This window comes from Pieris napi, chromosome 10 (assembly GCF_905475465.1).
Source record: "Pieris napi chromosome 10, ilPieNapi1.2, whole genome shotgun sequence".
In the NCBI taxonomy this organism is placed as follows: Eukaryota; Metazoa; Arthropoda; class Insecta; order Lepidoptera; family Pieridae; genus Pieris; species Pieris napi.
The window spans coordinates 103,673-119,289 of record NC_062243.1 but is presented as its reverse complement, the minus strand read 5'-3'; the positions used below and the strand labels follow the sequence as shown (position 1 = coordinate 119,289).

At 36.6% G+C, this 15,617-nt stretch overlaps 1 protein-coding gene across 3 annotated transcripts in view; it reads right to left on the bottom strand.

Moving 5' to 3' along the window:
- Positions 1-4,873: 4,873 nt before the first annotated feature.
- LOC125053118 (tensin-1-like) overlaps positions 4,874-15,617 on the bottom strand; it is a 33,946-nt gene continuing 23,202 nt past the window's right edge. For all 3 annotated transcript variants that reach the window (XM_047654338.1, XM_047654336.1, XM_047654337.1), the window contains 6 exons: positions 12,240-12,320; positions 8,381-8,460; positions 8,020-8,274; positions 7,756-7,875; positions 7,101-7,263; positions 4,874-6,302 (listed from right to left, as the gene is read on the bottom strand). In XM_047654338.1, the coding sequence (XP_047510294.1) occupies positions 5,931-6,302; positions 7,101-7,263; positions 7,756-7,875; positions 8,020-8,274; positions 8,381-8,460; positions 12,240-12,320 (1,071 nt within the window). In that variant the 3' untranslated portion in view covers positions 4,874-5,930. The remainder of the gene's footprint in view (positions 6,303-7,100; positions 7,264-7,755; positions 7,876-8,019; positions 8,275-8,380; positions 8,461-12,239; positions 12,321-15,617) is intronic.

The following is a 15,617-nucleotide window of genomic DNA, read 5'->3' as shown; positions in this document are numbered from 1 at the left end:
AATTGAAAATACAATTTATTCCAAGTCACTATTGCTCTTTTTCAAAAAAATATATAAAAGAATAGTAATTTATTTATATTAAATTATATGGTTATATTTATATCGAAGTCATGACATTGATTCGTGTCACGTTTTATATAAATTTAAGTAGGGAAATATTTGTAACTCTAATATAATCATCAGACACCAGTGAGGGCACAACACGAGTTGACCTTGCCCTGCTATCACCATTTCACCCGGCGACCGGCGCAGTCGTAAAGTTGTTCACAATTTGATAACCGATGCAGATCCCGGCTAGCTTTATGAGGTATATTACGACCGGCTTATGTACCACATAAAGTATTATTTATTTACGGCGCTCAGCCGATGTAAAAAGTTATTGTTTATTTATTATGTTTGAATTTTATTTACGCCGTAAAAGACACAAGTGTTGATGAAACGCGATATGTAAACCGTATCGTATGAAATAACTTACGGTTCTTTTGGAGGGCTCTCAATAAATATGGTAACAAATTAACATGTATATTGAATATCTTAATATGTATTTGAATTTTACTTAGATAAACTCACAATATTCACGTCATACATTGTAATATTTTATAAATAAGGGACTGGAAGTTTTATACAATACTTTAGTTTAATTTGTATGAAAGCAGTATCGGACTCCATTTAAATGAGAATTGTTCTAGTTAAAACTCATGCTCGTTCCAGGAGATCATAAAACATACAGCAGTTAAAATATTTTCGTGATGCGAAGCACGTGTCAGGAGTATATAAGGGGGGCGAGGGGTGAAGGAGCGATGCAAGTGCAGCAATAACTCTCACCTCGGTGCAATCTGCACCGCGAGCCGGCTGCGGCCCAAATTATCTATTTCATATCTGTTGGATTAGCGCCAGTTAGCTTCTATCAAAAATAATAAATTTCGATGTGGTTTGGCGATTTCCACTTTTGTATTTGATTGCCAGCTTAGTGTTTGCGGATTCAATATCATAATACATATAAGGTATGTAATGGTAATGTTTAAAATCAGTTAAAAAATAATGAGACTGTTTCATTAGCGCAATATCAGATAGAAAATAAAGTTTATTAAAATAATAGCTCAATTAAGCGATTACTGCTAAACTAACTGTTGAATTCAACTACGCTTGCGTATTCGTTTTTAGAGCTTTTTAATTACGCATTATCAGGTCGAACGCGTATATATATGGTAATAAGCTGTTAGGCTATTTGTAGGCGTATAAAAGAGAATTATTAAAATTAAATACACGGGTACTGTTTTTTAATATCTTAAATGGTTGATGCATACGTTTATCAACCTTAACATTGACAACACAATAAAGATCGCAAAGAAAGGACCTTGTTTTTTGCATTGTCTGTACAATATGTTCCCTAGGACTGTCAAGGACCCTGGACTCCGATGAATGGTGGACTCATTACTCGGCAAATCAAATATTCAGTAGAATACAAAAGATTTCTTCTAGATCTTTTATGTTCTTAAACTTAAAAAAAATTAAAAAACAAAGAGAATAAGAGGTACATTGTAATGCCAAAGTTTTATTATCTTTGCCGGTTCTCGTTTCACATCACAGTACACTGTATGTAACTTTTCAATTTAAGTTTCCCACTCTTCACTGATACAAATTCTATTATCTGCAAATATATATACAGTCCTGACATTTTCAAAACATTGAGGACTCAGTAAGACCCCAGTTATGAATAGAATCCTAAGATCCGGTCCGATTAGGGCCACTCCTGAATCAACTTCCAACTCTCACCTTATAATAAAGTTTAGTAACAAAATTCAATTCACGGTCCGACGTTTATCTGATCTCATAGTTTGTGCTGAATTTCAATTAATTTCATGAAATTTCTTGTCCGAAATCCTCTTTCGATTCAACCTAAAGTTTTTTACATGCTCGACATGTTTTGTCTAGTCTTACACTCTAGTAAATACATACATGAAATATTTTTGTAAATTTTGTATAAAACCCTTGTGGATAAAATACATATGTAAAATATGTGTTTTATTATGTAAACTGAAAATGTTGTAGTTTATTAATTATAAGCAAGCCCTTTTAGTAAATATGTAATTGTAGACAAAATATTTTGATCGAAGAACTGAAATGTTTAAGGAGCATATACAGATATGATTAGCTAGAAGTAAAGGCGAAAACCCTGAACTGCGCTGCTAAAGCCACAAAGCAATCAACTTCGGATCCGTCCGCACCAAAAGGCTTTGTCTCCTAAATCTCGACTTAAAGAGAGTTCGTGAGAATTAATTTAAATTAACAAACGTCTTGAGCGCGGTGTGAACCGTGAAAAGTGTAAAGTGGGTTAACGAATTGGAAAGCCATTATCGGCACGTCGCACGCTCTTCGCCATTTTACAGGGCTCCAGACTCCAGTAGATGCGATAAGGACCAGTGGAGATGGTTTTTCATGTTATTCACAGCTTAAATAATATTTTTGCAGTTGTTGTCGGTATGAAACGCTTTGTACTATAGATAAAACCTATGACCCTTACAACACTTAGCATTATTTCATTAAATTCTGAAAATGTACTTTATATTAACATGCCAGAACTTGTCTAAAAAGCAAGTAATACTGCTGCATGGCTTTTGAAAACTAAATAGCTAGCGGTTTACAAATGTATAATTTGGTGGATCCTTTGAAAGTCCGCTCTAAACATATTAGAGGGTACATTAACTCGCTGTCGGCCCAATAACAGAGCAGCCTCGTGTCATTACCGGTACACTGCCGCATACAGTACACAGCCTTAGCGGAAGCCATTTGTGTAGGGCTGACATCGACTGTCTTTAGCTGTTTTTACATTTAAACTCTTTATTATTCGCTTAATTTACCTAAAAATAGATTGTGTAAATTGTATAGAAATAGACACGATTATTATTGAATAATCATTAAACTATTAATCATAAAATTATTCGTACACTAGTACACACAATAGTCGGAAATGATATTCAGAATTAGTTTAATATATTGTACTTCTTTCAATACGTCGCAAGCTTATGAGCTAGTCACTTATGGTATTATTTTGGCGAAACGACCCTAAAGTTGGTCACGACGGGGATGACCAATCTAAAAGTCAGTGCATCCAAATCTCCTTCAACGACTATATATATTATATATACCTATAGGTCTTTCTCCGACAGATCACCAAAGAAATGGTACTAAATCCAGCAACAAAGATTTTCTTACTACTTTCTGATAATATGACTATGTGATTGGCTATGAACTGCCTGTACATATGGCTTTAATAATAGTTTAATGCCGAAGAACACAATAAGATCTGTGAAACATGCGTCTTCATGTGAAGAGAAAAATTGCGAAGCAGGGTTTGGCCGTTTACGGATTATTATTATTTACAAAAATTATGTACCATCATTTAATTTTTTCATATTAAGTATCAACATGACTTTCGAACTATAATAAGGAAACGATGTTGTCAACATTACGAAGAAGGTAATTTATCACTACAGTGACTTGGCCACCTCGATGACTCTCTTCCCGCACAGACTACGAAAGACTGGGTAAAAGGATTGCTGCTTATTGTTTTCAAAACCTGAAGAGTTTAACCAAAGTTATGAATATTCAGGAAGTTAAATAATAAATGTACAACTTGTCGGTCCGTAATTTGCTTTAGCACTGGTTTTAGCTGCTGCTGTTCCTTGTTAGTGCTTGTATTAGTACTTGAATTAATCAAATAAAAGGTAATATTAACATATTATTATGGTAAAGGTAATTTGTAAGATCGATGGCGGGTGTTGGAGGGATTTTTAAATAAATGAAACTCTTTGTTCAAAGCTAAGCGTCAACTTATTTTACTCGTTTAAAACAAGGGCTGATAACATAAAGTTAGCGGTTACGACGCTGGACTAACAAAATGTAGATTTTCTTATTATGGGTTCTTAAAACTAAGTAACACATCTGTTAGTTATAAAGAATATAAGCGAAGTTGACCTATTGTACATTATAGGAAACGAGAATTTTATATTAAAATTAATGAGTGTATGAAAAACTAAGGGGCTTCCTTATTTATTATTAGCAAAACTGACGTTTTCCAATTTATTGGCTTCAAGTGAAAGAGAATTGTTTACATTTGCGCTTCTTATTATATATTACATATTATATAATATATATATAATATGTAACATAAATATATAATGTAAAATATGTATAGGTATAGTTATGTAACTTAACCAACATAATATGACTCGCGTAACATAAAAATGTCCACATAGACTCAAAGAGACTTTTAGATACTTTCAGAATTATTTATTTTTCAGCTGTCATTAACATTAGGTTATTAATGTTAAACTAATTCCTTTAAATGTGTACATTTTCAGTAAAAGCTTTAATTTTTAAGCGGTGCAAACAGTTATAATGTAAACTACATAAACTCTTTTAATAATGACATCTATTCGCCACGATGGCATCTTGTAAAAACTTACATTAGCAGTTTTTGATTCCTCAAAAATCCCATAGATGGCACGTTCTTACTCGCAAGTTAACTTCTCGAAATACATTGCAACGACTAAATAGACTAAATGTCGTGTCGACTAAATAGTTAGACAAGTTTTCAAGAGAGGGCGCTTTTTTAAATAATGTATTAAAGCTAATTATTGTATACTTCGCTTTAGTGGAACAACAAAAGAATACAATTAATAATGATTATTACACATCATCAAAGAACGACCAATCTTAATAATAGCCATCATAATACCAACCGAAATATCCCACAGTAAAAAGTTCTCAAATCCAATCCTTCCTCAAAAAGAACAGGCAAATAAGTATCATCTCAGAAAACTCTTATTGTTAAGGAGTTAAAAGGAATTCAAACAAATAAAAATACATATTAAACGTATTTGGTACTAATTTTATTTACGTATGAATAAATTAACGACTGACAACTACGTATAGCTTATACAATGTAGTTTTCGGAATACAGGTTAAGGGAAAATAGCACGAATAATACGCAAATTCGTCTGGTTAAAGTAACAGAACATTATATTTCGAGCTGAGGCTACAGTCGTATTACTGTATTGACCTTACGAGACTAGAAATCAAATTAGCAAAATAGAGGAGACGTAGCTTCGGACGTCAGGATGTTTAAGAAATTATTTTTTATTATAACTTTTCTCCAAATCGTTATCGAAGCGAGGTCTTCATCCACTAGGTTGAAAAAAATTATTGGATTTAAAAAGCACCAAAGAGGATCTGAATTTAGTCGAAACAAATAGGTACACATAAGAAAATAATATATAAAAAAAAGTTAATACAAAATTAAGACTAGACATCCCTAACTAAACGTTCGTTCGACATTCACTAATTAGAAGGTAAAATGCGAAATTCCATTTATTCAATAAAATTAAAATCGTCGTCGACCGCTCCGTAAGAAAGCTATATGTAAAAAATATGACACAAATCCCTACACTCACAAACCACATACATTTTACATAATATACACCCTATCAATATTACATTATCACATTATCAATATAAAACCTATCTCGGCGAGCGCCAAACAGACAACGTACAATAATTTAATGACTTCGCAACGACTACATAATTTTGATATTAATATAATTTGCCAAAATTTCATCATATTTTAGAACTAACATATTATATATATATCAGGCAACAATTAATGCACTTCGCGATCACGTTTCGTAACAGAGTTTTCGGTTCTCAGTTTTCCTCTCAGGAAAAGTTTCGAACAATGTTAAAAATTTAGTTACATTAAATAGATCACCGTTAACGAACTAGAGTATTCGGGCTTTAAGATCTAATTTATTAATTATAATAATTAGCTACTTATGCTCGAACACCGACCGCAGCCATCGGTATAGATTAACGTCCTCTCGACAATTATTATTTAAGATATTATTGCATGCACACGAGTCCCCTGTCCCCTACAGGATGTTGGCGCACCTGACGGGCGGAGCGGGCGGCGTGGGGTGCGGGGAGGGCGGGGGGGCGAGGCGCTCGAGAGGCTCGAGGTCGGCGCGGGGCCGGGGCGGAGCGCGCGGCAGCCGCAGCGGCACCGGCAGCAGCTCGGGCATCACGCTGTGGTGGGTGACGAGCGCGGCCAGCGAGCCGAACTCCTTCGTGAAACCCTTTATCTTGTAGCCCTTGGGGGTGCGCAGGATGAGATAGTGCGCGATGCCGTGCGCGGCGAAGTCCCGCGGCACCCGCAGCGAGAGCGCCAGGCACTCCGCCTGCGTCGTGCTGCCGCGCACCAGGAACGCCCCCGGCGCCTGCGCGCTCAGCACCTCCAGCGCGATCTGTTCGGTCGATGTCTCGGTCATTTCTAATTTCATCTTTATGAGTATTTTAAACTCGAAAAGAACTTTAAGCAAATCTAAACTTTGAACGTATCAAGGAGGAACGTTCCTCCCGCAAACCGAAAGAGGTACGCTTTTTGCGACAAAATTTATTCGCAATTTTAAGGTAAAAAGGATTAATTACTCGAACCATCCCAGCGCTTGCTCATTACTCACTTACTTTTTATTTATACCATCACGCCTATTTCCCGAAGAGGTGTGCGGAGACCTCAGATCCTCACTCGCTACGGTCCTGACACACCTCTCTCGCTTCATCCACTGGGTTCTGTTAACATGTCCCTTCTCTAGTGCCTCCTACCCAATCCGATTACACCATCTACGCTTGACTTGTATGCCTACTCGTTAACCGATTCTCATTCATCCATCCTACATGACAAATCCTACCACCAAAGCATTCCCTATCGTATTCTCTTCTAACCCACTCTGTTCACGTATCTCGCTATTACTTTTCCTACCAGGCAATGTTACACCACATACTTCTTTACATTCTCATTTCCACTGTATTTGTTCCACTCGAATGCAACGCTCCATTTACTCTATTTTCAGCATTCAATCGTCTTTCTTCAGCGTCACACTTTCCATCCGAAGTAAACCTACAGCCTAAGTACACGAATTTATCTACTTGTTCCACTTTTTTGCCACTAATCAAATTGATTTAATATTGTTTGTTTTACGGAGTAAAGCTGTAACACTGCGGGACAGGTATTTAATATACGTATATAAAAAATATGTCTAAACCTCTCTCGGTATTCCCTGCTGGAACCAGGGCGCATTCTTCAGTTCGGGTTCTATCGGCCGGAAGTTGTTGTTCCCGGAGCCCCGCGACTCCCGGGACTCGCGCGACGCTCCGCCCGACGACTCCCCCGAGGACGAAGACGCGGCTGCGCTGCCTCCGCCGCGACTGAAATAGGAAACTCATAACGTCACTGTATCGTAACCGACGCATCAGTCGAGCGGTAAGCCTATTCGACCGCAGATTCTGAGGCCTCGAATTCGTGCAACGGGAGAACCGAAAATTACAATACGACATTGCCTTTTTTCTAAAAAAAATTACATTAGGCTTGAACACCGGAGCTGTTCGAGCTCCCCTAATGACTGAAAGTTCCTAAATAAAGTGATTATCGAACGCACACATGTATTCAATAATATTCAGTTATACTCCCAACCGGAATGGCTTATTACTTTATAACTGATTTTAAAAACATTTATGAGAAGAGATTACACTTTGGACTTCAATTCATTATTAGTCGTAAAATATACGTAGACTAAATTTTTATGACTCGTCGAATTACATTAGTTGTAACCGTAAAGGTTGAATAATTTTGTAAATAAGTAAATGAATTTTAACAAATATACAATTATTATGAAAGTATTAGTGAGGATGACTCCTGACCCGTTGGAGAGTGCGTCCCCTCTGCGAAACTCCAGGCCCCTCCCGGACGCGGCTCGGCGGGCCGCCTCGGTGGCCTCGTTGATGTAGCCACCGTTCAGGCACAGAGGCACGTTAGTCGGCCTGCAAGGGAAGATTCTAATTCAATTTGACTGGCAGAGAGCGCGGCGGGATTTTATTATCTTGTGCCTGCAAATAATAAATAAACGCTCGATCAGATCCTTCGACGGAAATAATAAGGATAAACAAATAAATGTCTACACTGACGTGGTGGGCGTGTCGGTGACGAGAGGAGTGGCGTCGTCGTCGGACGGCTGCAGCAGCGCCCCGCTGAACCCGAGGGCCAGTCGCTTCATCAGGGGCGGTCGCTCGGCCAGGCGACGATAGCGACTCGGGTCGCCGGGGGAGACCCAGTCTTCGGAGGAGCTGGGGCTGCCCTCGCTCGCTTCGCTGCCCTCGCTGCCCTCGCTCGCCGACCCCTCTGCGTTCTCGCCGCCCGTCGCGTCGCATCGTGCGGGAGATCTGCTCGAGACGTGGATCGATGAACAATTAAATACTCTCTCTACGTTGATCATTAATGTGGTAGCTTTGCCTACGTGAGGCCGCTTCAATAGTAAAGTGCATTTACCTGCTGTGGCAGCGCGGGTAGTGGTGCGCGAGGCCCGTAAGCGAGTCGGGAGCTCGCGGACCACCGCTTACCTCCTTGCTCTGCGGATATTTTACATTCATTCATTAAAATATGTACTTACTCTATTTACCTAACCTTACTATGAAATAGTTACAAAATATGATACCAAAATCAATCCTTGCAAAGTCGGATCTCGTTTTTATTATTCCAATATAATCGTTATTTTAATAAAAGATTTGATAATATTATACTCTCTACGGCGAGTTACTATTGTTGCCGATAGCGGCCGGTCAGGCCACATTCCCCACGAGGAATGCCACGGCGCCGAATGCCGACCGAAATCACACTGCATTGTGTGTGCTTGCTTCTCGGGGATTGCCCTAACCTCGACTTAGGTCGGATACGGAACTTAAAGGTATACGACAGAAGGTTCCGAGAGCGTAAAAGGTGCATCGACGAAGTCTTTTGTGTCACTTTAAGATCTGTTGTCCTATTTGTCTTAGTATTTTTCGAAACTCAGCATTCACTGTAATGAAATAACTTTAAAGTTATTTTCGGGATCGTAAAATGTAATATTATTAGTATCGGGCGGATGTTTCGTATTGTCAGTTTGTCACGCGACGTGCCGCCGACGCATAAATTATGGGAAAAAGTTACCATTGCGATGTTAGAGACAATGCTATTTTTTGTAGGCCCGACTAACATATAACAATATAGCTATTTTTTATCCATTTTAAAGATCATTAGTAGTATTTAGAAACGCTGTATCTATATTATAACGGTAATATTATATTATAATGAAATATATACGAGTATTTTGGCGACGTCTGCTGAAATCTGTAGAATCGACGCAAATAAAAGTGAAGCTCTCGGAGGCTCGATAGATAAAGTAGGAATTGGATCACAAACGGTCCAGAGATATTGCGAGGCGGGGTGGGCCGAGGGACTTTCGGTCGGTCGTCAGCCACAGTGCGATCGCTATCAGCTGTAATAGTTTCAATTCGTTTCTGAGCGTGATTACTGCCTTTGTGTGCACCTTTACTATATTTTTATGTTTGTTTCGACGTTCTACAACTTTGTTCTTGGGAATTAAAATTAAATACAGTGCCTACTGAAAATGCAAACGTTCATTCATTTTTTTCTATCACTACTCTATTCAGCTAATAAAAGTAGTTAGAACTTGAAAATAGCAATATTCGTCCTGTAAATAAGTTTTGCCATAACGTTAGTGATCTCGGTTGCTGATAGCAATCGTATCATATATCGATACCGCAACGATTTCTTGTTCTAAAACAAATGGATTTACTTTGAAAGCTGTTACTAGAAATGAAATGTTGGGGTGAAAACCGATCGGCAGCGCATTTAGTTCTTTTGTTCGGCCGCGCTTACTGCCACTTGTCACGACAACCCCTGACTTTGCACCGACCTCCCGATCACTCGACTCTTAATGGGGCCTTCACAACATACACATTTATAAAAATACTTTTGTTGATAAAACCTTCATTAAATTTTACTAGTAAATGAATATATTATACAAATATCGAGACACTTCTCGTGAGCCGAAATTAATTGGTTTTTCTAGCATAACAAAATATTTTTTAGACGTCCACCGTTATTGGAATATGTAGATATTCATCGTTTCTGAATTATAAAAAAAGAATTATGAAGGCAGCTGGTACGCAAACAGAAAGCATATATGTAATATGAAAATAGTTCCGCTTAATTGCTTTACTGTGACTGTGTGTGTGTGTTTTTTATTGCGGAGAATCACGAACGCGTGTAAAACAAATTATGTCCTATCAACTTACCGAAGAGTCGGAATACAACTTGCTGATTAGATTAATTTAAGAGAGATAACTTCATTTTTTTTAAATCTGACAATAGCAGCTTAGTGGAAAAATCAAAATATGATTATTATTAATGTAGGTAACTTAAAGTACACTTACGAACGTCAATAAAGAAAAAAATAATGGTTCTAAATTTACATTTACTGCCAGTTCGCAAATCAAGGCCGTAGAACGGATGAGAAGAACTGGCTATAACCTCTCCGTCACTCTTTTAAATCGCACAATTTCACAAAATTTTTATAAGCACCTGCTCATTGCCATTACACTATATTCCTCATCATGTTACTTAAAGCAGTTAATTATTATTAATAAATAAAAAAGGAATTTCACCTCTATCAAGGCGCGGTGAAATAGGAGCATGGACTTACATTACCGTGGGAACGACACGCAAACGCGTAATATCAAGGCGAATCATACGAAAATCATATAAGTACAAAAAAGTTATTTGAATCTGAAATGTTTCGTCCCTTACTGCGAATTATGAGCCGAAGTTTCAGCACTTTAACATTTAAATGACAACTTTTCGGGACACAATGAGCTCAATCTGCCCCCGAGCGAGCTTTTTTCAAATTAACATGTATCTCACATTTACCTTTATAGGTCTACTAAAACTAAAAAAAATCAATTAAAAACTGTTTATCGAAAACATCAAAACACATGTAAAGTCAGCTGTCAATCAGAATTACTTCCACTGTGACAGTTTTAACACAATATCGAATGTCGATACTCACCGCCCTTCGCAAGGTTATAGACCTCTATCAACTGATTAAAAATTTTGCAACAAAGAGTGCACGCCATTCAACTTAAAATATGTACTTTCTAAAGAGAAATTCCACAATAATTAAATATGTCCCTACGTCACCTCGCTCTTTTCATCCCACGGATGTCGGAACGTGCGTCTCGTTCACATCCGACAAACGAATGTGGTGGCCCCGAGAGGAACAAGCCACTCCAATTTATAGCTCGTTGTGTTTGTCATTATGTAGGCCAAAATGAATTTAACAGTAGGTTGAATCTTTAATTAACGTTCTCAATAAAATGGGCGACCGATGTAACATCAGCGTTAAAATTAATTTGAGGAAGACAATATTATAAAGAGTATAAAAATGTTAATTGCGCTGTATTTCAGGTAAGTAAGTACCACCAACTTTACTGATGATTACTTTAATGATGAGGAGGTGCAACTGCCAATATAACCGGCCCTCGCGAGGTGAGCGCCATAAAGGGCGGATTCGATTACAAGTCGCCTTAGCTATTTTTATTGAATTCCACACCTCCACAGCTTTTTTACCTACGTTTTATTAATCTCAGCACAAAAACAATTTTCACGATAGCTTTTGTTTTATATACCAAACTCTTATACGAAATCAAACTCCGTAAAACGATTTATTGGAATTACGGTATTTGTGAACGACGTAAAAAACGAAAGAGGAGGTTATCAATTTGACGTGTATTTGTTCTAAACACAAAAACTGTTGGATAGAATGCACCCACTATGGCAGGTATAAAACCCGCATAGAACAAGGTGAGAAAAAACATGAATGGAAATAATTGTGGGTTATGTGTTTTTGTATTAATAATATCTAATCTAATCTAATTTCGATATTTGATCTACACCTAAGGAGCTATAATTAATGTTGAGATACTATATTATTTCTTGCATGTAAGTAATTTAGGAGAGCTCGGCGATAATAGAATCTTCTGGATAAATAGGCATCGTAAAATCAAAGTGTAAAAATATCATAAAAAGTTGTTCCCGTTGATTACAATGTTCCGTGTGATGATTATAGTGTTGTCCAGGCGCCTTTTTTTAAGGCAGTGGCGAGTCATAAGTAAACAATATTATTCCTACATAGTAAAGGAATCATATTACGATATAGGTATACGGAAACGTTTACAAGAAAGTTTGAAAATAATTCTGTTAAATTAATAGTGATTTAAAAGATACACAGGAAAAAGAATATCGGAAGTATTTATATAAATATTTATATCCGTAAAAAATTTTTGCTCACCCAAAGTGGAGCAGAGGGTTGTAGCTGCGAGGCGAACGCCATGCGGAACGCATCTCCCACTAGCGCATTCAGCTCCTCCGCCTGAAACACATCATACACATTTCATAACATGGTGACTCTCAGTTGACATCTGTAGTAGGTACGTGCAGAAAAAATACAAAATAAATAATAAAACGAGGCATTCTCCGGTTGCAGAAACTTACACAGTTAAAAATAGCTTTTTTTTTGTTTTGCACGTATATTGTGTTTGGGTAATATACAATTATATACACAAAGTAATATATAATAATAATATTACTGTATAGCTAGATCATTTTGTTTTCCACTTCACTATTTCGGTAATTTCTATAGTTATAACAAATTTAAATAATGCTTAAAGCATGTCTTCTGCTATTTCAGAAGAGGGTATAAAATAAATGTATCAAGATTTACCGTAGCCTTTAAGAATTTAAACTTTTATGCAATAAACCAGCATAGTAAATATTTTAAATAGTGTATCGCAATCTCCGGTGCATAATGTAGTGGGTTCGAGTCTCGCCGTTCGAGATAAACGAGCGCTCACTTTAGTACCAATATCGATTTAGCATTTATTCACAGATAGGATTATATATGATAGGATACGCCGATTGGTAATTTCTGTTTTACAGCTGCATTAAGGGCAAAATAAAATAAAACATTTTCTGAATTTTACTTTTAAAAATCTTTGATGATACGACAAAATTGTTTTGATTTTAATATAGACAAAAACATTTAACTTTTGAAGCATTCACGATGCTGACTTTATAGTGAGATTCTCTTGAGAGGCTTGCCTTGAGGAATCTACAAAATGTGAAGGGTGACAGTATTAATTCAATGTCGCCATTAAAGAGAGACGTGCCTAAGACTCAGACCGTAGTCATTTATTCTGAAATGTTGAAAGTTCTCCTAAAGGACTTTTGAGAAGGCTTCAAGGTAGCGGCCAAAGCTTATAGGCGCGTCGCCTCTATTTGCTTTAATTACCTCTTAATTCCCTGACATTCAACAAATAAGAGAGAATATTTATTATTATTGTAAATATACTCATTAAGTTCACTAATAAATGGGTATGTACGGATGAAGTACTGATAATGCTAGCAATTTATTACGGCTTCCAAGCTTTCTAGCTCGGAAGTATATTGCGACTAACAGTAAGCCTTCTAGATAGTGATCGCTAACGACCAGCTGTGTAGAGGGCCTTTTTAATAAATCAATATTTACGGTCGGTATCCTGTCATTAGCCGGCAAATTATCCTGTCACGACGACTGCTCACCAGCTTTTTAATTATCTAATTACGCCTCACGTCTACTACTCAGTAGTCTAAGAGAGCTTTTAATTTAAAATTTCAATGAACGCGTAATTGTTTTGCATACGCATTGTTATCTTATCGTTCCCTTGTTATCTAAAAGAAACTAACGTGTCGTTATGTCAGGTTTTCGAGACATTGTCTATCGGGTTACGCGAATACAATATCTTTATTGTATTCTTTCTACAACTTTATGCCTGAGGATATAAAAATCTTGTTTACTTTTGCTCACTCAGCACCGTCATTTTATCACAACACGTAGAAACATATTTGCTTTGAACTCACAGAAAATATAGTTATAAGTTTACTTCTTATTTTGAAACTTAAGCAGTTATGTAAAACGAAGAATATGATATGGTTTCAAGAGAAAATATGACATAACTACATATTTCAATAAAACAATTCCACATATGAATATCTCGTGAGGTATCGGAGGATAAAATGTAAATGAAATAGGGCGTGGGACCCGGGACGACCAGATAAAATTACATTTTTATTGTCTCTCCTCATACACAATTGAATTCTCAGTATTTTCGATTACCACACATTTGTTTCTGCCACTTCTAGCTATCTCTCACAGAGAAAACACAGCTATTATTATAGTTCTTGTAACAGTTATTTACTTTAAATGAAAATATGTAAGTTTGAATATTTTATTTTGTTTGTTTTTGATATTAGTAAGTAATCGCCGATATGAACAAGTTGTAGATGATGAGCGAGATTTCACTGCTATCTTAGCTTTCAACATGTTAAGAAAAACATTCGACTAGTTGTATAAAAATACAATGATTTTAACTAAATTAAAATCAACAAGTCTATTCAAAAGCAGTTGCTTATGTTTCGTTAACCTGTAGAAGCTCATAAAGCTACTAACCAGCTATATGTATCCTGTGCGCATCGACAAAACGGATATTTACAGGCAATAAAACTTATTTTGACTGCGCTTTGATGCGGGCGTCTTTATGGATGCCTTCCTTTCCGCTCTCAACACTCCAAACCACGCCACATTGATTTCACGCTTATTTATATTCAAATTAAACTATTAGACTTCGTTGTTGCCCAATTTCCGTTAACCGCGGCACCAAATCTTTCCAAACAATGTATTTATATATTAAGACGCGTCTTTTTATAAGTTTCATTCTAAAATAGAATTAAAGCAAAAATTGCCCTTTGGCTATTGTATTTCAAAACCGGTATCTCACCAATTTCAGGGAATTTTCGGAAAGGTCTCGACAAAAAGATGTAACTAAATCAGATGCTTCGTTTGACTGAGAGTTGAGTTCTGGGAAACGAAAGGCGGCACGCGACACGCTCATCCCATTACACACCCAATTAGGCACTCATTCGGAGTTCATACTTCGTCTAAATTATCATCATTTTACAAGCTCAACTTACGGCAAATTTAATAAAAAGTCTTTAATTTTCCCTTCCTTTTCATAATTTTCCACAATTTTATCATAAAAGACCTCAAACGCATAGATATCCTAAACAAGTGAAAAACGAAGCATTTTTTGTACATATTATAACAGTAGGTACATTAAAATGTAGTCGACACCGAAAACAAATATTAGTACCAACTGTTTATAAGTTTCAGTTGCGCAGTTAAAAAGCTTTTAAGACATCGAGCAACGAGGATTTAAATGTAAAAGATAAGTGAGGAATGAATTATTAGGCTTCTATATATACTTTAAAGCACACAGCTTTAAAGGCTTCCGATCTACTTAAATTGATATTTTACTATTGTAAGTACATGACAGCAGAGACTAATAATAAGAAATAATTTAAATATAGTTTTGCGTTATGGGTTTAAATAAAAACGTATTTTACAGTACGTGTGTATTTACAATAGAAACAAACATCAATTTAGTAAAATTAAATATTAAAAAATCGAGCTGATCATCTGGTGAACTCTGTAATCCACTATATTAATAATATATGTGCCGCTCACAACAATGTTATATTAAGCCGCCCGCTGACGCCCAATTTCATAAGCGAGGCTCCATTAATCATATTTATGCACTTCATTTATGATATACTAGTGTAATACTCCAGATTT